Source organism: Enhydra lutris, unplaced genomic scaffold (assembly GCF_002288905.1).
Source record: "Enhydra lutris kenyoni isolate GAN:26980312 unplaced genomic scaffold, ASM228890v2 scaffoldscaffold17, whole genome shotgun sequence".
In the NCBI taxonomy this organism is placed as follows: Eukaryota; Metazoa; Chordata; class Mammalia; order Carnivora; family Mustelidae; genus Enhydra; species Enhydra lutris.
This window is the reverse complement of record NW_019154101.1, coordinates 24703401-24728911: the sequence shown is the minus strand read 5'-3', so window position 1 is coordinate 24728911 and position 25511 is coordinate 24703401. Positions and strand designations below refer to the sequence as shown.

Here is a 25511-nt window from a genome sequence, read left to right as displayed (position 1 = left end):
ACATCGTAATTCGAGGTCTCAGAATCCACGAGCTCATTTGTCAACAGATAGAGGTCATGCATGTACTCCAACTGAGCCCTTAACTGTTAGAAAGATGGTATTTTGGCTTTCCGCCTGCCTGCTCTCTGTTAATTCCAGTTAGATCAGAACGGGGACAAGGAAGAAAAGTGTAACATGTTGGGCTTCCTCAGAGATGCAACAGGGAAAACACCGTGGAAAATGGGAACACAAGTCAAAAATATGGGAAATACATACACATCCAGACTTTGCTTCTGTTACATGGCAAAAGGAAGCTACTCGCTGGAGGGAAGGTGAATCACCGTCCCTAAGCATGCAAATCCCAACAGGGCTACCCTCATTTCACTGCATGAATCCCATGTGAACAGCACTCTAAGAATGGACACTAACAATAAAATATCCCAATTTAATTTTTTATGTACTTTTACTGTAAATTCACCAGGGTTTCCTTCCTGTGTTGCCTTCCACCCTTCAATAAAACACAATAACCATGATTTGGCTATCAAATATGTATTCATGATAATTTTAAGCTAATTTTAAAGTTTAACTAAGAGTGCTTTATTTACCAAAACAATAAAATTTACTATAGTCTCTTGGTATCACTTTTAGTTTATCCTGCGAAACATCAAAAGTCACTTCCCTTGAAAGGAAAAGTATTTTGGATGTACTTACTATATTCTGGTTTTCAAACAATGACTTGGGAGCAGCTTGAGCTCTGCATGTCTTAAGATAGGTCTGCCAATTAAATTCTTCTTCTTTATAACCTTGGATAAGCACATATACACAGATTGAGTAAAATGTAAAAATGTTTCATACTTAATTTTCCATTCCCACTTTCAGCTATACCTCCAACATGCTGAAATCGAACAATCTATTTTTTTAAAAAGACAAAATTTAACTCATAATTCATAACTATGGATTGTCTCACACAGGCTGTGTTTATTTCCAACAAATTGTATTATTTTTTCAATTCTGAATGAACGATAAAGGATATAAATAAAAGGTAATAAATATGTATTATACTCAGGTCTGCTTATTACCAAGCTATTTATATCAGTATTTAAGTATAACTGCTCCACAGTCAATGCTTGAGCGGGGGAGTCAAAATCTTTATTTTCCCCTCACCTGTTATATTTTGGGAAACTCACTTGCAGGAACAAGTTGGAAACTGGAGAAAACAGTAATAAAACAGATAAAATCTTTTTAGTCTATCACCACAAGAATGACAATTCAAGATTTATGAAGTAAGGATGTTGGCAAATTATAATAATGGAAATGTCCTTGCCTTCATGCGCACAATTTCACATTTAATGCTGTTGAAGCCAACATTTCCTTTAAAAAGGAAACTGAGCATTTTATTTTATTGGCTCATGTGCTCTCTTCTACCTCCATTAAAGTCCAGAAGGCAGCACGAAAAGAAGAGCAAATAATTCACCACATATAGGAGGTCAATTTATATAAAGGTTTGCAGATTCTCTTTTTCATCCTCATTTTTTTCTACGTGTTTTTGTTTAATCCTTCAGCCATCTGAAAATACCATCCTGCCATTAATTTTTCACTTAAAACCAAAGGATGGCTAGCCCATGAAAAAATGAGAGCCCTGAGACAGGCCAAAAATACCACACTGGTCACCTGGATCTTTAACACCAAGTAAGCAATATTGAATGAAACAGTTGAAAAGGAAAGAAACAAGATATTATGAAATACACCAGAGATGGACTGGAAAAAGATGGTTATCTGTTATTCTTGGATCTTTAGGTAAAAATGAAACAGGCAGAATCACTGGCAGACTGTAGTATAGAGAACTCAGGAACAAAAAAGTAATTGCTATTAATTCAACCCCCACTCAAACCAGTGTTTAGGGCTACATTCTCCCTCCCAATCTCCTAAATATTAAGATTCGGGAATTCAATGCATAATTTCTAGAGATTTTCTATATAATGAAATATGAGTAAGTAAACTTCGTCATGTCAACAGGTTAGAACTAAATTTTCAAACGTGTTTTTCCAAGGATCTAAATACTCGACCCTGAATAACACAGGTTTGCACAGTATGGGGCCACTTACTCCCATCTTCTCTTCCTTATGATTTTCTTAATAACGTTTCCTTTTCTCTAGCTTACTTTATGGTAAAAAGATAGTATATCATCTATGTAACATACAAAACTTGTGTTAATTTGACTATTTATATTACCAGTAAAGTTTCTGGTCAACAGCAGGCTATTGTAATTAAGTTTTTAAGCGCGTCAAAAGTTACACATGGATTTTCAACTGTGCTGGGAGACGGTGGCCCCAACCGCCGTGTTATTCAAGAGTCAGCTGTGTGTGTGGGAGGGGGAGGGCGGGGAAGGAGGGGTGTGTGTATGAAAGAAATCTGTCACTAAAATTTGTATTCAAAATTAAGTATCAATCTTGAATCTAGGGCATATATCATTGGAACCATATAATTTGTTTAAAATAAAAAATGAAGATGAACAAGTTAAAAAAAAATTAAGTATCAATCCAATGTTATTTTATATACAAATAAGTACATGAACATAGTTTATCATTAAAAAGGATTCTACTTTCTACGCTTCTTTCACTTTAATGAACGCATTTTTCTTCATAAACAATAAGCTTGTTTAAGGGTCTACCTGAATCATCATAAAGTCTGAATTCTTAAAAATTCCAAATCACGGTATAAGGAAAGAAGATTTTACAGCATTTAAAATATGAAACAAAAAAGGGACAATACCTTTGGGAGGATGGAGTTTATGGCCAGTCTTCTCACACCACCCCACTGGGTGAATATCCAGAGCATCTGCATTTACCCAGAAGTCGTAGCAATCAGAGTAGCCGTCAAAGTGCAATTTTATCCGGTATCCACAAACCTGAAATAGGTAAGGCAGGCTGACTGACTAGAAAAACAGAAAGAAATCCAAAATACCCAGAATATCTCTGTATAAAACTTGTTTACAAAATAAAACAAAATCTACTGATTTTGGTACGCAAATAAACATGGACTGTCAGTGTGACATAGCCTATGTTCATCAAAGCGCCCTCATGACCAGCCATAAAAGCAAGTGAACAAAATGACAAAATCTAAAGGCAAAGGCCTTCTCTGGGAAGAACTGAGCTGCTGTGCTTTGGCATTCTTCCCAGTTATATTAGGAGCGCAAAGATACTGCGCGAAGACTGATTTTCCCACATAGCCATGCCCTCTCTCCGTTCTTTATATTGTACCAGCATGCATCAGCAAGGAGGGCCGGCAGGGACAGAGCCAGCCCCGCACAGGGCATGCAGCCCCTGCAGAGTCCCAGGGTGACGCCCCGCTGTCCACTGCCTGAATGCTGGCTCTTGGCCTTGGCAGAGCGCTGCAGACTGTGAGAGCCGGCCAAGGCTGGTACACGGAGGGAGGTCAACAGCTTCACCTCTCTACCAGTAGCTGCATTGGGAGAAAGCGAGAAAAGCCTTCCTCAACTCATACTTAGCAGAGACAGGTTCCCTGGAACGCCGTTAAGAACTCACTTTATGTAACGCGTGCTGAATGCTGAGGCCACGCAGCTGTCTAGAGGGCTGCTCTTGGGGAAGTTCTGAGTTACAACTTCACATGGGTTGAGGAGGGCTCAGCTGCGTCACTCTCTGCCTTGGGTTCTCAGATAGAAGTCCAGCCTCTCAATCCCTTGGCCTCTAGCACAGCAGATGCATTCAGGTGGGAGCACATGACACAGTAGACCTCTAAACACTCCAGGAGCACCTGCTCTGCAGAAGCCGGTCAGGAAGCTTGAGGCAAGAGCGCAGAGCCGGGACCACTAACCATTCTCGAATAATAAGGGAGATGCTTATTTACTGCCATGGAAAGTCCTCTGGAACATACGGTTAAAATCCAAGTGGCAGTAAATTCTAAGAAATGCTCTCAGTAATATACTAGTATACTAGTGTATTATGTATATAATACACTAGTATAATATACTAGACTAAGATAAATATATAAATAGACTAGGACAATTTTTCTCAAAAAATTTCACAGAGGTACCTTGAAATACTAAAAGATATATACATATCTGTTGGTCTAGTTCTTTTTCTTTTTTTTTTTTTTTTAAGATTTTATTTATTTATTTGAGAAAGAGAAAGAACAAGTCAGGGGAGAAGGGCAGAGGGAGAAGCAGACTCCCCGCTGAACAGGGAGCCTGATGCAGGACTCCATCCCATGACTCTGGGATCATGACCTGAGCCAAAGGCAGACACACAGAACTGACTGGGCCACCCAGCACCCCCCTCCACCCCGTTGCTCTGTTTCCTATGTTAAGGAACCACAGTATGACCAAAGCTATGGAGTCACAAGGACCTGGGGTCAAATCCTGCTTCTAATACTTTGAAGTTGTGTGGCTTTGTAAACATCACTTAAGCTCTCTGAGCCTCAGTTCCTTTATCTATAGAACAGAAATGAAAACACATGAACTGCATAGGATTCTTATAAAGATTCAGTGAGTTAATACACAAAACAAGAAGTATGATGCCTGGTATCAGCACTCAACAAATGGAACCTTTTCCCATTATTAAAACCCCATAATCGCCCTCTTATTGCAAAAATAAAGACAAGGCTAGGCTTACCTCAGCCACAGTGAGAACACAGTACACAGACTGATGTTCAGGGTCCACGCCTTCTAATTTCATGCCAACTTTAAACCCATTTTTGTTATATGGAAAGGATTGATACTAAAATGCAAAATGACACTGGTTTTAGTATTTTATCCTGAAAGCCCAATTAAAATGTGACTAATTACCACTCTTAAATAAAGACTAACCAAACAGCTAAGTAATTCTTAAAAATCCAAAAGAAAAGGACCACCAAATAATTCAGTGGAAAATTATCAAAGACTATAAAAAGGTCACAGAAAAGGAAATGTCTTATGTATCTGAAAAGATGCTTAACCTCATCCATGACAGTCATACAAGGTAAAATTACACTAAAACATATTTTCCCTAATCAGGTTTGTCAAGATCAAAAAGTCTGGTAACACAGTGTGGGCAAGGCTCTGGGGGAAGAGGCACACACACACATCGCTGGCAGGGATCGAAACTGGCTCAACCTCTTGCCATCTCCCGCTATCTATTCAAAAAGGACACTCGGTTTGTCTTAGTAATTCTACTTCTGGGAAATTATCCACAGAGATACCCTCATAATGTGCAGAATGACAGGAGTATCCAAGGTCATTCACCAAAACATTTATATGTGGGTATCATATATCTGTCATATATTAACATATATGTTAATAGTGTGTCCACTAATAGAGAGCAACTTATTATGGAAAAGATATGATTAATATATTAATTAACTAATAATCGATATAAAAGAATGATGAAGAAAAAAAGAACGATGAAGGGAATCATGATGGAATGATGGAATCCTTCCAAACTAAGTTAAGAAAAAAAAAAAAAAAGCAAAGTCTCACCCAGTGTGTGTGACATGTTACTATTTGGTTGAAGATGGGGAGGACAGGATCTGTATATCTACTGCTTATTTGCACATACAATTTTCTAGGAAGGGGATGGATGAACTGGTAGCAGTAATCACTTATTACGGGGAGAGGCAAATCTGGGACCTAGAGGACAGGGCTCTGAAGGACATAGTCACATTCTTCTTCTAGTACTCTTACAGTGTGAATTACAAGGCTGTTTCACTGATTCAAGTAATTAGGTGTACCTAAACGTTTTTTAATGTAAAAAAAATCTATTCTACAAAGAATCAAATTTATAGAAAATAATTATATAGAACAAGTCCATATGTAATTACAATTACATTTAAATATTCTTTTTTTTTTTTTTAAGATTTTATGTATTTATCTGACAGAGAGAGATCACAAGTAGGCAGAGAGAGAAGGAGGAAGCAGGCTTCCCGCCGAGCAGAAAGCCTGACGTGGGGCTCGATCCCAGCACCCTGGGATCATGACCCGAGCCGAAGGCAGAGGCTTTAACCCACTGAGCCACCCAGGCGCCCCACATTTAAATATTCTTAATGTAGATGTAATCATCGCAACATTTACTATTCATTATGTTTTTAAAACTGCCTATGTGAATGCATAGCTAACAAGGTATCAATGGAGGATTTATTACACACCATGATTAAATATAAATAATTTAAAGCAAGGTTCAGTGGACTACGCTCTGTGGGTCTAATCCAGCCCACAACCTGTTTTTATAAATAAAGTTTCACAAGAATATAGCCATAGCCCTTCTTTTATATATTGTCTACGGCTGTTTTTATTACAACAACAGAACTGAGTTGCAGTAACTGAGCCCAGATGCCCTACAAATCTGAAATATGAACCATCTGGCCCTTTTACAGAAAAGGCTTCCTGACCCCAGGTTTAGCCCAGTGGTGGCAGCTGCTCCTCAGAACCATACCTGGTAGCTACACTTCTAACTGAGCTTAAGTCACTCATGACAAAATGTTTTTATTACAGTTAACAGAATACAATAACCTGCTTTTAGATTGTTGTTGTGATATTACATAAACCTCAGTAACCCATTTTCACTTCTCCCAAAGCCATAATGTTGACATGAAATTTCATGCCAGATTTTCTTTATGTATGAGCTTTTCGGCAGTAGTAGAGGTATCCCTCTTAAAATTACTGAGCGGGAGCCTGGTAAATGTCAAGAGAAAAGAGCAAGTGTGTCCCGACGTGTGTCCGTGCATGGGGCATGGGGGCGTGGTCAGCCTATATTAACGTTAGCTGCCCTTGCACTATCCCCTCCACATAAATACACTCATGAAATACAGTATGTTTGAGAAATTTTCCCAAGTCACATTTCTTAAACAAACAACAGAGACATCAATCCTAATTCCAGATCAGAATTCCAGACCCTTTGCCCTTGTAGACAATGCCCTTATAGACAATGCAGACAATGCTTTCTAGAAGGGCCCGTACCTCCTTGAAGAGCTTCGCAGGCACTGCCACAGCTTTTTCCTCCTCCAGGTAGGATGCCCAGCACCAGGCTTTCTTTCCTTTAGGAGGCAAACCTGAAAAGCAAGTGAGACTAATAGGCTAGATGTAAGAAGATGTAAGAAGTCAGATGTGTATCTTGTGAAGTCTCACTTCCTTAACTACTACTACGCTGGGATCTTCTTTTACTTCCATGACTGGTATTTCCCAGTCTCCTCCAGGCCCCTCTTCCAAAGAAACAAAGGTAAGGAGTAAACTGTGGTGTATAAGCAGTTATGATGGCAGAAGAGAGAGCAGAAGAATTTAGAATAGATGATGGAGACAACACAGGGAACCAAGACAGAAGAGTATCGTGAAACAAGATAATCCAAAAATGTTTCCTGAGATCAAGAAGCTGAGGACTAAGAAGAGGCCAGAGCAAGGAGTGCTTAGGGAATGGCCGCTAATTTGGGAAGGGAGGGGATGGTCAATTCAGCAAGGGCCAGACTTTGAGCTGCAAAAGAATCTATGAGTGATAAAGGTATGCCGCCAGCCAATATCCATTTTATTGTGGATTTATTTAATAAATAATAGAAATGAAAGGAAGAACATAATAGCGAAAGGTATTTGGGGGGGGGGGCGAGATTTGAGCATGCTAAGATGAAGCCCATGAAAAGAAAAAAAGAAATTCTGAACACGTAAGGGGCAAAAATAAATGACTGAAGGAACAAGGTCCCAGAAGAGCTGGGGCTCTGAAGACAGAAAAGCAGAAGGGAGAGAAAGGTTAAAACACTGGTGAGGCCGAAAGCAGAGTGAGGAGTTTATCCCCTATCATCTCAGTGATGTAAAACAGAAGGTCATCTCCCCCTAGAATATGAGTTAGGCTGTGTGCCTGAGGCAGGCAGAAATACCTGAAGCCGTGTCTGAGGAACTGAGAGAGGAATGGGCAAGGAATGCATCCACGCGGTGAGCAGACACACTGGCCTCCTGCCCTAGTTTGCAGGGACGACAGGAATGGCCAGGTCGGTGGTGGGACTGCCCTCAGTGGACAGACCTGACACGAAGGGCTGGCGGACAGATGGGACGCATCAGAAAAGCAGGACAAAATCTAGTGGGCGTCTGTGGAAATGAGCTCAGGGCCAGGATGAATAAGGAGGTCAGGTCATCCAGTCAAGTGTAAAAGGAAAGGGTCTAAGGACTGGATTTGTCGTGAAAATAAAGTGTTGCCTGAGGAGCAATGACAAAAAAAAAAAAAAAAAAAAAAAAAGGCTCCCCATCAGGAGGTTGTAGTTTGAGAGGAAACATTGAAAACTTGAAGTCTTAGGAAATGAACAAGAACAAAGGTTTTAGTTAATGTGCAAAAGTAGAAAAAAAACTATTTGGTGGAAAAATATCGGAAGCTGTTTTCAAGTTTGAATGGACACTACTCAGAAGTTACTAATTTCCATTTTTTTCCTTATCTACTTCTTCAAAACCCTGATTTTTATTGACAAAATTTAAAAAAAAACCCAAAACAGTACCTTCACAACCATAGTGTACATTCCAATTAAGACGAAAATGTCTACCTGTGTGAATTATTTTCCACTTCATAAAGCCACAAGTAAAATCTTTCTTTCATCAATTTACCCTGCTTCAGTACAGCCGAATCACCCCGTCTTTTCCTTCGGGCTCTCTGTGAACCCCTCAGGATTCTTCCATCTTGCTTGTTCTCCTACAGCAAGAAAGGAAAATTATGATTTTAAAAGCTCATGAAATTGGCACCAATGAAAAGTCAGAGAGCTGTCAGAGAGCATTATTATTTTTTGTACTTTTCTTCAATTTCACTTCGTAACTTTTAAAGAAAGAAAGAACACAGGTCATTTGAGAACTGTGTTGCTTTTGGCCTGAGGTCATTACAAAATAAGAACATTTCCAAGAATCACACTCTGCAACAACTCAGATACCGTTCCTGCCTTCTTGGAGCACTTTCTTCTTATAGCTCCTTGACCACTATGTGCGGATTTTCCTCACACCCTACTGGCCTGTATTTCTCGGTCCCTTTGCTGGTGTCTCCTCCAACCCACTTCCTTTCTCTTCTCTATTGAATCCCTCTTCCTGGGTTTTAAATATCATCTGCCTGCCCAATATCCCCAGTCTGTAGCCCCGACCCTCTTCCCTGACTCCAGACTCCTGTATCTGACTGCCCACCTGGGATCTCTACTCAGATACCTAATGAACGTCTCAAATCCATGATGCCAGTGGACTCTAGATTCTGTACTCCAGTCTTGCCTTCCCATCCTCAATAAAAGACATCATTACCCAGTCAATTATTTAAGCCAAAACCTGAGTTTTTCCTGATCCTTCTTTCTCCCTCACCACCTTGGTAAGACAGCCTCCAACATCTACCCTAAATCCAGTGACTTCTATCCTCCCTAGCCCTCTTAATGAGTCTACTGCAATAAACTGAGTGTTTCCCTGATTTCATTCTCACTTTCACATGCCAACACTAGAGCCATTGCTTTAAAACATAAATCATGTCATCATATTCCCTTGCCTTCAACTTGCTCATGGCTTCCCATCACACACAAAACAGAATGAAACCCCCTAAGTCTGGTTTCTCAGGAAGCCTTACATGGCCTGAACCTCTTCAGCTTCATCTAACTCTACCCTCCCTTGACCTTTAAGACTCAACTAAACTTTATTTCCTCAAACAAAACACATCACAAAGGTTCTTGCTTTAGGGGCTCTTCCCAGCCATTCCATTGCCCGGGGGGCTCCTCAGTCCTTTGGCAAAGCTGGGGCTCCCTCTTGTTACGGAGATCACACTGTTCTTGCCAGCTTCTCTGGGAGGCCTCCCTGATAGCCCAGCTTAAAGGAGTCAGCCAATCCTCACGCCCTACTTTGTTCTCACATAGCATTTATCACAGGCTGCCGTGTCTCCTGTTTATTAGCTATCCCCTTAAAAGAATGTGGTGTCCTTGAGAAGAGAGCTCCTGTTCTCCCACTGCCACACATCCCCTGTGTTCCCAGCTCCTAGGAGAGAGATGAGCAAATAATGGTGGGTCAACACCAATGTGAAGGGGAAGTCTTTAATTTCAAGACTTTCCAAGTTCTCTTTTCACATAGGACCACTATATATACTTTAGGGATAGATATTTATGCCTTAATTAGCACATTCTGAATTAGTTTCCCTTAAATATACCTGACATTTATCTGCCATTTTCTACCTATTTGCATAGTTTTATGTGATCTGTCTGTAATTTACCAAAATGGGATTGACATTTTTGCTATTGAGAGGGACTGAAGATTCATTTGCAAAATTGAAGATTTTGCTGTGGCCTTGCTCTCCGGTAATAAATTTTAGCACACCCTACTTCTTCAGCCTAAGGGAGGAATACCATTATTTATTATTCTCATTTTGAAAGGTGGACAGTGACACCCAGAAGAGGGTAGGGAGATAACTCGCAGATGGAAACACAGAAAGTCATGGAACCACCACTGGAAGTCAGCGCCTCTGACCGGGTGCTATTCTCCTAGGAAGCACCCCGTGCCCCCAGTAGGTGCACGGGAGATACTAACCATCTCGTCATCTCTCTCTTCTCCATCCTCCTTGGAGTCGGCCTTCAGAGATAATTTCGGTTTCTTCTTCCGACTACACTTAGGATCTTCTTCCTCATTGTCTTCTCCTATGTCCCTTTCTTCCTTCTGATCTCTGTTGTGTTTATAAACCCAAAATAGTGACAGGAAACAATACCTATCAAACATCTACATGTTGACAATCATGCAATTAAAAAAAAAAATCATCCTCCAAAGGAAAAACATTAACCACCAGGAGAAGTATGTAGGCATCAGAACATCACAGCTAAGTAACACTTGAAACCACTGGCACACATAACAGCCCAAGGTAGAAAATGGAAATTTTATATATTATATTTATTATTATTATTTTTTATTTATTTTTATTTTTATTCTTATTTTTTTATTTTTATTTTATTTTTTATTTTTATTTTATTATTATATATTTATTATTATTATATATTATTATATTATTATATATTAATTTCAAAAGGGGATCAGTGCCGTCTGTGAAACAGGCTGTAAAAGTTTAAAATGATTTGTCTTTCACATCTGCCATCCACACTAATAAAAGAAACAATTATTTAGAGATGTTTTAGTCTTCAGGGCAATTTTAATGCAAAGATCTAGTAATTATTAAGAAGGACAAGTGCAACTGAAAAAAGGCCAAGTATAACTTTGTAAAATAAAAGTTGTCCAACAAAAACAGACAATTCCCACTACGCTGGTGAAAATACATGGGAAACACCACAAAAATATATAAGGGTCAAGACACTTCTTTGTGGTACACAGTTATATGAAAAAACACACCCTAGTGATTAGCTGAACTTTGTCAGACAGTCCCCAAATGGCCAGGTCACACAGCACTGTCAGCCACAGCGGACACCCCTGTCTTCTCATCATCAGTCTGCCCCAAGATCTCCAGTTGGGCAACTTGTTACACAACTCTCTAAGGCCATCTTCATTCAGCTGGTCCCCAGTTTGTGGTGGCTTTGTTTCACCGGTGGAGTGTTAGCGGAGTTACCTAAGAGCCCCTCAAATACAAACAAAACTGCTTTTCCATAAACATCGGTATCATCAAAATGTATACAGACCAGAGAAATTCAAATACGCTTAGCAGGAGCCTGTGATATAATCGAAAGGCTAAAGAGACAGAGGTTGTACATGCAGATATGACTTAAGCAGGACAGCTCAGATCAGACACAATGGAAGTAATGGGGGTCAGCATCCACATGTCTCTAAAGGCAAAGTCTCTGGGAGAATAAAGGGCATGAGTGGGTGACCAATGTCGGACAGCCTCTGTATTCCCAAGTACCATGACCTTGGACTCTAAAACCCATTGTATAGATGAAACAGGGCAAAAACCTACTTGTCTTTGATATGCCGGGCACAATTCTGGCTGCAATAGTTTCCTCCAGAAAGACACTCATCTACATTGCCATACTGACAACAGTTCTCACAGAATTGAAGCCCTTCTACTTTCACTGGATCCTTCAACCTGAAAGGCATCCCAGTCTTCTCTGAAAAGACTAGAAGATGAAAAGGAGAAAACAAAAAAACAAAAAAACAATTAGAACCATGACAGAAAATATTCCAAAATACATGTAAACTTTTTCTTCTAATAATTTTGTTAGCAACACAATACAAGAATAATGTTTGTTGAATGAATGAATGACCAATATATAGTGCTTGGGAGAGAAAAGAGAACGGGCTTAGGAGGAATCATTCAAATCACTTATACAACAAAAAAATATTTTGCAGAAAAGATAAAAGTTTATCTAAGGCTTTTTCTGCAGAGTTCAAAGTAAGATAAAGAAATTTTCATTACTAAATTCAGAAGATGAAACTGTCAATCTACAGAATCCTATTTTATGGATGTATCTTTGACACAATTTAAAAAGGCTTATCTATGTTATTTACCTTTTGATGAGTGGTTTTATTCTACTAAATTGGTTAAATCACCATCTATGTGACTTTTCATATAAAAGAGCTCCTAAATCATAATGACCCAAATCATTTAGGAACTCACACTTCCTTCCGCCTGAATTTGTTAGGCTAATCATTCATTCAGCAAACATGTATTAGGCACCAGTTTACACTAGACACTGATATTGACAGTACAGACCTTGCCCAAGATAGCTCACAGTCTAGAAGAGAAGACAGGGAAGAAAACCAATATTTATAATAAAATATGATTAACATGCACTTAAAGCATGAACAAGTTCCAGAAGTAGTACAGAGGAAGAAGTGATTCAGTTGGCTGGGGTAAGGTCAGGGAAGGATTGTCTGGTATAAAGCCTCAACTGGGTTTTGAAAGCCAAGAGGCATTTACCAACTGGACAAAGAGAGAAATGGCATCCCAGCCAGAAGAAAGAGCATGAGCAGAGGCAAGGAGGACGATACCACATGACGTATTGGGAGAATGACATGGAATTCAGTGCTGCTGGCACTACCAGGACACTGTGTACGGACAGAACAGAACAGAGAGCAAAAAGGCACAGCAGGCAGGTGGGTGGTACCACCCGGATCTTTGTACGGTCCGCTACAGAGACAATAAGAAATCAGCGAAGTGAAGAAATCAGGTAAGCGATCTACAAAAGTTCCCCTGACTTCAAGGTGTGGGACCAATCAGGTGAAATTAGCAGCAGAGTGGTTCTCTAGGTGGAGGCCGCGACAGTTCAGGTGAGAGCTGAGAAGGGCCTACACTGAGGCAGGGGCAGTGGTCATTAGTAGAAAAAGCCAGATCTGAGAGGTATTTAGGAAATAAAAACCAAGAGGATTGAGGAACAGGCCGCGGGACCAGGGGAGAACAAATTCAGGATGACTCCTAGATTTCTTGCTTGTCCACTGGGTGGATGGTGCCACCACCAACTGAAATACGGGTTACAGAGGAAAGAGCAAGTCTGGGGGAAGGGGAGAAGGAAATAGAAAATGAATCGCATTTCAGACATGTGGAGTTTGAGGTACCTGTGGGACATCCAGGTGGAGATGTCCAGTAGGCAGGTGGAAATACGGGCCTGGTGCTCGGGGGAGAGGTCGGGGCTGGAGATACAGATTTAGGAGTCATCAGCATATAGGTGTTAGTTACAACCATCAGATAGATGAGAAAAAGGTGGCAGGCTTTTGGCTAAATCACCTGGGTAGGCTATTACAACACTGGATTTACTTGATAATTGCCAATTAACCTTGCCAATTAACAGATCTGGCATTAGGAAAGAAGACAGTTTATAGTTATTTTAAAATATAAAAGTTGGTTCTGTATGAGTTTTGTTATAGAAATTTACCTAAGAACATGTCCCATGAAAACCACCCAGGATTTTCAAAGTTCCAGCCTATTTTATAAAACCTAGATATTCTTATTTTAAAACTCTCAACAGAAAGTGCCCTGCAGATGACCCATTCGTACCTTCTTGAGCAGTTGGTACCATCCAAGTTGTGGTAGCTGTTGCTTTCTTCACGTTTTCCATCTCACTCTCATCTGTGATAACTTCCAGGGCTCCAAACTCGTTCACCCGAAACTAGGGACAACATGGTAGAAAGGGGCAACGTTTACAAAAGCGCTCAAAATGGTAATCGTTTCATGGCTGACACATACAGTCTTGAAGCAAACTGATAATGCTTATAAAGTTCATTTCAGCAAATATACCTAGATAAGCCCTCTGCTAATATTAAGTCCTTTGAGTTTTACTAATCTAGGGATTCGGGGACGGAAAAACAGAACAAAGCAGCAAGGTACTTCTTCCGGTAAAATTACCAACCAACCCTGCACTGTGCTGGTAGAATTGACTGCTCACTCCACGTGCTCTATCATTTCAAACACCAGTTCTTGATAGGGCTTTTTTTTCCCCCCTCTTTTCTTATTTCGTATTACTACTTACTTAGTAATCAAAATTAGTAAAAGAAGAATTACTGTTTTCCCAGGAATCAACTTGTCTCACCCAATTCACCCAGGCCAAGAGAAAGAAAGAAATCTTTCTTCCAGAAATAATGACCTACACTCGCAACTCCTTATATTTCCAAGATGTAGATGAAGAAGACAAGTGTGAGCCACGTGAGCCCCAGTTCTACACTTCTTTCTTTCATTGCTTTTTGGAATTCTCCATCCTATTCACCTGGAGTCCTCCAAAACAACCGGCAAAGTCTATGAGATGCGAACAGATCTACTAGCTACAGGTCAAGGCTATCAAAATTACAGGCATTTTGATTTCATGGACATTTTGACTTCAAATATTGCAAATTCCTCTCATCTCATGGCAAGCTTCAAACCAAGTATGTTTGTGCAATAGCCAGATTGTACTGTGCATGGGTTGAAGGCTTAACCACCATCTCTGTGCAGGGACACCACCATTATCCTCTTTGAAACAATTAGGTTTTCTCTCCTATTCATGAAGTTCAAATTTTCCATAGTCCTCTGTTTTTCCATAAAATAAAATGATCTCAAGGATCCACTAATTTTTTTAAATTTATTTAAAAAAAATTTTTTTTGAAGATTTTATTTATTTGAGAGAGAATGAGTGAGAGAGAACATGAGAGAGGAGAAGTCCAGAGGGAGAAGCAGACTCCCCAAGGAGCTAGGAGCCCGAGGCGGACTCGATCCCGGAAGTTGGGGATCATGACCTGAGCGGAAGGCAGTTGCTCAACCAACTGAGCCACCCAGGCGCCGGGATCCACTGGAAAGCTCACCATTCAAATCATAAACTTTTTGCTTAAACTTTTTAGATGTTTCACAGAAATATAGATGAGCATGCCAATATGTAGTAGTGAAACTTAAGACCGCCATTCCCCAATCTAAAACATCTATTTAGTCAACATGCCAACAGAACAATTCATTTAATCATTCAAACTACAAGTCAGAAGAGGCTGAGGCAAAAATTACTATTCCTTTCACCAGGAAAACACAGCACCTTAAAAAATTTTATGCATGTACTCTACCATGATTAAAAGGTTTTTAGACTGACAAAGCTGAAATTGTTAAGGGAAGTGAAAATGTTCTCTACTACATATTTCAGATACAAGTTCCCAGCTGACATGTGTTTACTATACCTGGTGTGCTCACCTAAAAATGTCAGTGTAGAAAGTGGCAAAAAGGTAACTGAGAAGAAAAGAGCTAAAAATAACTTTACTTTTCGGAAAACAAGAAATTTTTAAATGATCTACTCTGGAAAGGGACTATTTCAAAATAAAGCTGACAGTACCATCTACTGGGCAAGAGTAGAAAAAACAAGCCATAATGATTACTAATTAATGATATGAAACAATGAGACAGAAAATCAATTCTGCATGAATGTTTAACAAAACCAGAGGCATGAACTTTGTCATTCAGTTCAGGTAAGTAGTTTTACTTTTATTATAGGTTGATGTTAATTTATACCTGTTTAAAAACTACAGAATGTGAGAAATGGCACCATTGGCATTACACGGAGTCTCCTGTGGTAGAAGCTTCCAGCCTGCTGCTAAGCTGCAAGGCTGCCTTTCCAATGCTGAGAAAGAGAACACCACTGAGTTGAATCTTTAAAGTGCAGAGTTATGACACCTGGAGTTGAGCTTTAGACTCAACTACTCTCAAAGTTAAAAAGTAATATTCCCACAATACAACAATTAATCCCAGTTATCTTTTCCTTCTAATACTTATTGCCAGTAAATGACCTATAGCCGAAGTATAGAGGAAAGATGCCACGACACTGAGGAACACAATAAACTCCTGGAAGCCAGGGATCCATAGCTGGGCTTTTGCATGAAAATACATGCAAAATTATGTCATAGTTCTGGGAAACAGGTTCATAAGTTTCATCATATCCTCAAAAGTATTCTATAACCCTGAAAAAGTAAAGAACATCTACCCTAACCAAATTTACTTTATGTCAAAAATTAACCTCCAAGCGTTTTCAAAGTACCCTATCATATGCAAAAAAAACATAGGGGTTAAATTTTTTTTTCTGGCTTCTCAGTTTGGATTTACTGTCTTTCACAATGTTACTATTGTAGAAAATGCTGGACAACATATGCTGGTAGGTGCTCCCAGCATTGCTGGAGTTCCACGGATGGAATTCCAGAAAGACTGACACATTCCCCAACATTTTTTTACCCCAATAAAACACCAGGTTCTGAAGTGGGTAATGCTTTTATGAATGGTGTCAGAGCCATGGAAACTTGAAATAATCCCTCTTACTTCTTTTTTCAAAGTTATTAGTTCTTTTCATCCAGACATCTAAAAAGCAGCATTAAAATTTATCGCGTGGCTCCATTCCATAATCAAGAACATCAAAATTATAAACTTTACAAAAGAAATTTATTAAGCACATCAAACACATCAGCTGACATTGTAATTTGTTCTGTTGGTGGATACATCTAGGTCAGTCAGAAAACAATTATGCCTGAAATATATAAGGGGTTACAAAGGTTTGTTTGTTTAACTTGGCTTGAACTACCTTTAACGGATTCAATTCTCTTCTTTCTTTTTGCTTGTAGAGGCAAAGGATCCTTTGCTGATTTTTGCCCGTCTTTAATAGCAGATCATTAAAAGATGCTGCTGAGGTTACTATTTTTGTTTTATTACTTTCCATGATGACATGTGAATTCTACTTACCAATCTGCTTTAAGAGCAAAGATTCTGGTAACTACATGTTTTTGAACATTAATCACAACAAGGCAAAACTGCGCACGATGAGTGCAGTGAATTTTCCAGTTGGGTTTCTGCATGGCTGCTCAGGGTCTTGCTCTCAGTTAAGTGGCAACTATTCTTACTAGATAAGATGCTATCGCTCTCAGGAGTGTATCTGCATTCTACTAAAGGATTCCAAATGGCTAATTCCTCATGACCCAGAGGAATAATTCTCTGTGGATAAATTTCAGACACCAATTAGAAGTTCAGAGAGAGAAACTGCTTAGGGACAAGGAGCCTTACCATGCACCTCCCCCCTACCACCTACTGCCCTGCCTGTTCTTACGGCTGGCCTTGAGAAATTCATCTACAAATACTAATATGCCATTTTACAGAAAAATTAGGCAATGGCACAGTTTCTAAAGCTTGTTTAAGCAAAAATGTCTTATGGATGACTACAGTATTTCCAAGAGGGTCCGCAGACACTTGCCTTTCTCCTGTAACACTAATACTTTCTTAGGCTAGTCCTTCCTCTGAATGTCCTTCTCTTTCTTGCCTGCCATCCCTGCACACAGCAGTCTTCATGTAAATGTCTACCTATTTTCAGACACCTGAAGCCCATGTGACCACTACTTCCCAAAGCCTTCTCGATCCCTCTAGCTAAAATAATACCACCTCTAAATTGCTCTAACATTTTCCCTGTATCTCTTTTGTTATGAAAACATCTCCTCCCTTTAGACTGTAGTATAGCAGTGTTAAGAGAATCAATTTCAGTATCAGAAAAGCCCAGCTTTAGACGCAGTTCTGACAATATCTTGACCCTGGGCAAATGCTTTAACCATTCTGGGCCTCTGTTTTCCCATCTGTAAACTGACAACAGTGCCAGGAAATACCTCAAAAGGATTAAATAAAAAGATGCAGATAAAGTGCTCATCAGAGAGTAGGTTCTCTATTCTTTCCACTCCTGCATGCAAATGAAAAGTTTTTGCACTGTTTTATATAAAGGTTGGTTAATTCAGGACGAAGAGGGGCAAGGGGACTCAGCAACAGGAAACAGTATACAGACCAAGGTTTGAAGCCTTCAACTAGCTAGTTGGCCTGGAAGGGAAACAAGATGGCACAGAAGAGTGAAATGAGAAGCAGCTGGAAGAAAGAAGGGACCAGATCACCAAAAACTTCTGAGATAAACTTTGCCATAAAAGACAGGAAACTGCTAAAGGATTTTAAGCAGAAGAGTGACATAACTTGATTGGCCAGCAACATTTTACAGAGAAACATTCTTTCGAAATGGCAATAAACTGAAGCATATAAAAACCTCTTCCCATGATAAGAAACTGACTTCTGTGTATTGGCTGACTGTATGGACTACGTTAATCCGAGCAGGCTGTTTTAGGAGAGCCTTGTTTATGAGGAAATCCACATGGCTATACCCATGAAAAAAACAGAAGCTTCAGTAATGTAAGATAGACAAGGCACGATGTCAGAGAGTAAATCTCGTGCTTTATTCAAAGTTCTTTTTAATATCTTATTTTTGTGAAAAATCAATTTCTCAATCAGGTCTCTTAAGCGACTCAGATATTAATATCAGGAGTAAGGGATTAAGAAACCCTAAGTAACATAATCAACTGGCTTATCCTTTAATCTCTTCAAGTAAAAATGGTTATAAAGTAGAAAAACAATTTTTTAATTATTTTTTTTTAGAAGTGGGGTTTCAAACTGTCTACAGTATATATAGTGAGTTGGATACATGGCAATTACCCAGGTAATTAGATGAGCCTAAAAGTCAAATAAAATAAACCAGATTATAATACCCACTAAGTGGCTTAATTACCTGATTACCTTAATAAAAGTAATAGGCTAATTCCTAAAATCCATTGCTCAGAAAACCTTCAGGCAATTTAAATTTCTGAGGGAGGGAAACTTCTCAGGGATAGAAAGTTCAAAATCTAACTGAACAAAAGTTATAAATTTCATCATCTACTGACACCAAAATAATGCAACAAAAATGTACAAGGAAAATATAAGAATAAAGCGATAAAAAAAAGGCAGCTTACATAATATATCACAAAGCCAGAAAAGATACAATTTGTTAAGTGTTTTCCATGTTACTTTTTTCAATCCTTATAATCACCTTGTGACATAGATCCTATTTCCTCATTTTTTGGATAAAGATTCTGAAACTTAGGAAATTTAAATAACTTGACAAAGCTCATGTAGCTACTATGAGGCTGACATTATGAGCGTCTGGAACAGTTTTTCCTTCTCACAAATTTCAGCACTCGAGTCCCATCATATCTAATCCAGATGAACATTTGGAGAATGTTAAAGCAGATAAAATCCTTAGTATTCATTTAATTCCTTATTTCACCAAAAAGGAAACCGGCCCAAAGAGACTAACTGACTTGTTCAAGGCCATACAGAACTAAAACTAAAACCGTATCTCCTTTCCAGACTTCACTGAACCTCACCCGCAGTAATTTTGTTAAGCTAAACTCAGATATGTTGGCACACTGAAGTTAATTCAACCTAACCCAACTAAAATCTAAGTATTTTTCCAATGACAGACTATCCAAATCTCACCACTGAGGATGAACTAGAGTGGACTTGGCTGAGATACTTGTCAAGTAGAAACTAAAAGGCACTGGATTCCAGGAAGCCACTATGAGGGGGCAGGAAAGTCTATTCAAGATAGACCAGAACACCAAGCACTACAGAGGAAAGCCAAGCGACAGCCAGTTAGGGTGATCAGAAGTTCAAACACCTGAGTGACCACGTACAAACACAAAGTCTAAAAGGCCACAGACAGGTTCAAGGTCCCAGAGATAGGACTAGAGCAAAAACACATTAAAAATGAGAGCTGGGAGTGACTAGCCTCCCCAATGAGATTGCATAACTATGTTTCGCAGGGCAGCAGAGGTGGTCCTGCTGTGGGTTTAGGGAGACTTGAGGCAAAGGGCAAGGTGAGCACACTGGAAAGGAACAGGCTGAAGCATCACTCTCTGAAGACAGTTCCCATCTATATAAAAGCAACTTGGTTTACAGCAAGGACAAGCTTTTGAACAAGTGATTATATAAATAAAAATCCATATTTACAGTATAAATAATTTAAGGGAGGAGAATAGCCCTGTCTATTAAATATTTTAACATTATCCAGTTTTAAAAAGAGAAAACTAGGGCACAGGGAATGTGGTTATTCATTTAAAGTTATAAAGTTCATGACTACAAAACACAGGAAGCTAGGTCCTCAAAGCCTACCATTTCCATATTTATTGTCCATCATGATGAAGTCAAACCTGGGATGAACCTCTGGAAGCTACAATCCAACTTCTGCAAAATAAGCAATAAGCACGTATTGCCAAAACATTCCCATCCACCACCACAACTGAGGAAGACTTCTCCCAAGGCGTCAGCATTTCAAATCGTCTTGAAGATTTACTGTAGACATCTCAGCATCACATGGAACATAGAGCGTTTTGCTTAATGCTTTTAATTCTTGTTTCACATGTGTAGTCAAGTTTATTTTAATAAATACACACAGAGGTACACACAGATAGCTGTATTTAATAAAGACAACTTACCTTCAAGTCACTTCCTGGTAATGTGCCTACTCCGTCTTTCCAGTCCATAACACTGAATACATCAAACTCTTGACCACTTGCGCTAGAGGCAGATTCAGTCATGATTTATTTTTGAAACTAGAAGGGGGAAAAAGGCATATCATAAATATTCTACATACAAATCAGTTTTTATTTTAGTGGTCATTGCCTTGGTTTCCAAACATAATTTTCTTGATCACAAATCCCATACTCATAGAGCTAGAAAAAAATGCTTCAAAAATATCACTTTTTTCCGAGTGCAATCCCTGGTAAATTATAGAAGAAAAAATATTACTAAAATTTATAAATTAAAAAGTGTCCATTTTTCTATTCTTAAAAAGGAATTCTCTGTTTCACAGCATATTCACCGAAAATAAAAAATCATGATACATATAAATAGAATTTCTTGCCCACTAACTAGTTTTTTTGTTGTTGTTGCTTTAAGATATTGAAAAGAAAGTGGGTATAAAGGACAGAATCAATATTAAATGTTAATAAATAAAATGAAGCCATTTAGATAAAAAACAAGAAAATTCCAATCCATTCAGACTGTCATCTACACCAGTCAATTAAGTTTGCTATATAAATTCAATGAATTCACAGTATGACCGATTCTTTCAGTAAATTGATTAATTCAATTCAGTTGAGATATCTGCCAATTTGATGTTCTGGAAAATAGGGAAGCAGTCTTAAAATACACAGCAAACACTAATAATAAGGCTTTGTTAAGATAACCAAGTCAGCTAGCTAACTGTGATAATGCTTTTAATTTGCATTTTTTAAAAATTATAAAACAGTTTTCCATAATCATATTGTTAGTGGTCACATTGATATTGTTATTCCAAAACTGTTGTGTATGTGGTATGAGATTTAAAAATGTAAGTAATTATGTTGGTGTCATTGATATGCAATGAAAGATGGGTAAGTCCTAAATTTGAATGGAAGTATCAGTATGTGTTCATAATGCACTTTAATATTTTAAAAATATGTATATTTTCTAGCTTTGTCTGACAAAATCTAGAAACCACCACCAACCAACAGTATGGAACAGCCAAGTGCTCAGACTGTGGTGTCTAAATACCATTTCTCTCAGGTCTTCCCAGTGAAGGGGCTGATTTCTGCTTAGTGGCAAATATGCAAAACGAGTCTGGAACTGGTCAACAAAAAGCAAGGAAGTTATCAAAGACAACAGAAGTCATATCAAAAGAACTCAGAAGCCAACTTGAAGAGGTTCCTGCTGGACAAACTAAGGATAAGATTCCTACAATGAACTGAAACACATCAAATGAGTTTAAATCCATGAGTTCATACTGATATTGAAAATCAACCAACCAGGTGCCTGGGTTGCTCAGTTGGTTAAGCCACTGCCTTCAGCTCAGGTCATGATCTCAGAGCCTGGGATCTAGTCCCGCATCAGGCTCCCTGCTCCATCAAGAGTCTGCTCCCTCTGACCTTCTCCCCTCTCATACTCTCTTCTCACTGTCTCTCTCTCAAATAAATTAATTAATTAATTAATTTAAAAAAAAAAAGAAAATCAACCAACCAACCAAGAACACCTCCTTGATCACCTTTTGAGACTACAAGGGAACCAACTCATCATCTGGAAAAAGAAACAAGGATTTATCCTGCCTACACTGCATGAGACCCATGCAAACTCTATCTCAGGGTAACCAAATCACTGGTGAGAGGAAGTTTCAGTTTAGAAAGAGTTCCGCTAATAAAGAAGGAATAACAGAACTGAAACATTTACCATTTTCAATCCTTGAAAAATGAATGGCTTTGGCAATGGCCAGCAATGACTGCTAAGAATACAAACCCAACACCATCTATCAAGACATCTTGCCAAGAAAAAAACAAATTCAAACCTAATCTGGTCAAGTCTATTTACAGGAAATACCAGAGACAAAGAGACATGTTAAATCACACCATGAAAATACATAGGGAGTAAACTTCAGACTGTCAGAAACTCTTGGGGCAACAATCCTCCCAAGTGTGGTCCACAGACCCTGGGAAGACCTGAGACGCTTTCTAAAGGCCCAAGAAGTCAAAAGTACTTTCATAAAAATACTAACACATTATTTGGTTTCTTCGCAATGTGAGCATATGACATCTGCATTGATGGTACACAAGCAACAGTGGGTAGACAGTTGGGGTGCCCAGTGGTAGGAGTAGTCGTTGCCTCCTTTACCACTGTGTACTTATAGGAAACAAACACCAGTTTCACTAGAGATCATCCTTGATGAAGTAAAATGACAACTTTCATTAAATCTTGATATTTAAAAACACATCTTTTTAACATTCTGTGGGATAAAATGGGAAGCACACATCAAGCCCTTGGGTGTGTCAAAGCACCAAGGAAAAGCACCTGTGAACTGTTTGAGATGCAAGCTGAACAAGCTGCTTTTCCATGGAAGGTCATGTATTTAACAGACTATGTTCATTCGGGTTTGGATATCTGGCAAATATTTTGTCAAAAATAAATGAAGTGAGCCCATCAACCTCACGGGAAACACTGACAGCATTTGTTGCTGAAGATCCAATTTGAGCATTCAAGGGAAGACCATGATTTTGGAAAACGTGTACCCTCCACCATGGGCTTGACAGCTTCCCAAGAGCTAAATACTTTTCTAAGGAGATGGGTGGTGATATTCATGAACAGGATTTTTAAAATATTAAAATATTTTATATTTGACATATGTCAACATTTGGGAGATCTGCATAACTCAGTGAAGCAGTATTTTCCCAATAACCGTGCTTGATGTCACAAAATTATGCATGGAAAGGATCCATTCAAGTGCATGACAGACCAATGGATTTTAATGTAACATAGTATGAAAAGTTCATTGTTGGGGTTTCGAATTGCCCACTACTGCGTCTTACCTTTAAGAAACTACCACTTGTCAACTTTTGGTGTAGTATCACAGAAGAATGTCCACCGTTAAATGAAAAAACTTAAAGTACACCTCTCCCTTTCCAGCCCCACATCTGTGTGAAGCAGATTTTCTTCATACACTTCAACCAAAACATATTGTGACAGACTGAATGCAGGAGCAGATATGAAAATCCAGCTATCTCCTATTAAGCCAGACATAAAAGCGACTTTCAAAATGTAACACAGTGCCACTTCTCTCATTTTCCATGATGGAAACTATGATTATGTTTCATTAAAACTATGCAGACATATATTAACATAATGGGTTTGCTACTGTTATATTTAAGTAAATACTTTAAATTACATATTTTAATTCTGAATACAGGAAATATTAGTAGATGTAACCCATACAAACAACAACTCTTCGGGGTTTTTAATCATTCTTAAGAGTGTCAGAGAGATTTGAGAGCCACTGCTGTATAGGATAAAAACTTGGCTTTCTGCCACATAGACACATACACGTGCACAAGACTAGGAGTAAAAAAAATACATGGAAGAGGAAATCTGAAACTTAGATTAAGAGATTTAAGTAACATATTAATAAATCACAATATCATCATTCACAGATCTTGTTTGGACCCTGATTTAAACCATTTCTTAAAGAAGACGACAAAAATTAGAGAGGAAGGAAAACATGAATACCACCTGGCTATCTGATGATGTACAAAAATGTTGATTTTTCTGGAGGGATGATGATGGCATATACTTTCAAAAAGGGGACTTCATCCTTGTCAACTGAAATTGACAGATGGAATGATTAAGATAGGAATTTGCTACAAATTAGTCAAGAGGGTGAAGTGGTGAAATAAACAGGCAACATGTTAGTAATTCTCAAGAAGTCTAAAGGGCCCACAGCAGTTTATTACACTACATCTTTCATTTACAAGTGCTTGAAAAATTCTATTTTATATTCTATTTAAATTCTATTCTATAAAAGAAATATATTTTAAATGCAGTCTCTTTAGATACATAATACACATTTATTTTTAAATAGTCAATAGAAAAAACCTATGTTTCTTTGAATTATAGTTAGCTTTTGTTGAAGTTTATTGGATCCCTCCATATTCTTTCTTCCTTTGTTCCCTTTAAATGAGCCAATTTCAAGTGTTACATATTATCTACTTCTGATCATTTCAAAATTTATACAGCCTGAATTTGAAGAAGTACTAGATTTCACTATCATTAGACTTCACCCTTAAAACAGGAACTAAGATGTGAAGGCCTGAAGAAGATTAATCTAAGAAACAGAGAAGATGTTAAGTGAATTAAGACCTGTGCTTAAGCACTCGGTGACTCCTACCTCACTAAACAGGCGACTCCGTATTCACTAAACAGGAATCAGCAACAAAATCCACTTCCCTGCGAAGTGTTGGAGGAGTGGCAACTTTTTCTTGACAGACAGGAGAATGATGGAATAATTTTTCCCCCTGGTGGATAAACTGGGTAACACCCGAGTGATCCGTAGAAAAGGACTGTTTTACTGTTCTTTCTCGAACTAAAGTTATCACCAGGTACTACAATTACACCAGTCAGACATACTATATATACTTTTAGATTTATTAATTCAATCTCAACCTCTTCCAGAAATGGAGTCAAAGCAGCAATTTACATACATTATTTCATTTATTTCTTGCTCACAAAAAGATCGATTCTAAAATCCCTCCGGTCTACACTAAAGAAAGTGAGTTGCAGAGGTCAGGAATTTACGCAAAACCCTATCTGGTGGCATGGCCAATATCTGAAACCAGGTCTAATTCCCACCATGGGCTTTTTTTCTCAACCACTGTCTTGTCTTGTCTCAGAGTCTTATGCCTCTAAGAATCTGGCTAAACCTACTTTTCCCTAAGTTACTCCTTTAGACATGACAAATCCAGAAACAAATTTACTAGGGCTGAAGATCTTGAT

At 38.6% G+C, this 25511-nt stretch overlaps 1 protein-coding gene across 3 annotated transcripts in view; it reads right to left on the bottom strand.

Moving 5' to 3' along the window:
• The window catches only part of LOC111147679 (L3MBTL3, histone methyl-lysine binding protein), a 117470-nt gene that overhangs the window by 74843 nt on the left and 17116 nt on the right, over positions 1 to 25511 (bottom strand). For 2 of the 3 annotated variants that reach the window (XM_022503893.1, XM_022503894.1), the window contains 10 exons: positions 20657 to 20773; positions 13884 to 13995; positions 13445 to 13519; positions 11847 to 12006; positions 10481 to 10613; positions 8549 to 8633; positions 6929 to 7020; positions 4611 to 4715; positions 2752 to 2887; positions 691 to 782 (listed from right to left, as the gene is read on the bottom strand). In XM_022503893.1, coding sequence (XP_022359601.1) covers positions 691 to 782; positions 2752 to 2887; positions 4611 to 4715; positions 6929 to 7020; positions 8549 to 8633; positions 10481 to 10613; positions 11847 to 12006; positions 13445 to 13519; positions 13884 to 13995; positions 20657 to 20758 — 1092 coding nt within the window. In that variant the 5' untranslated portion in view covers positions 20759 to 20773. The remainder of the gene's footprint in view (positions 1 to 690; positions 783 to 2751; positions 2888 to 4610; positions 4716 to 6928; positions 7021 to 8548; positions 8634 to 10480; positions 10614 to 11846; positions 12007 to 13444; positions 13520 to 13883; positions 13996 to 20656; positions 20774 to 25511) is intronic. The other variant, XM_022503895.1, reaches the window with a different exon arrangement.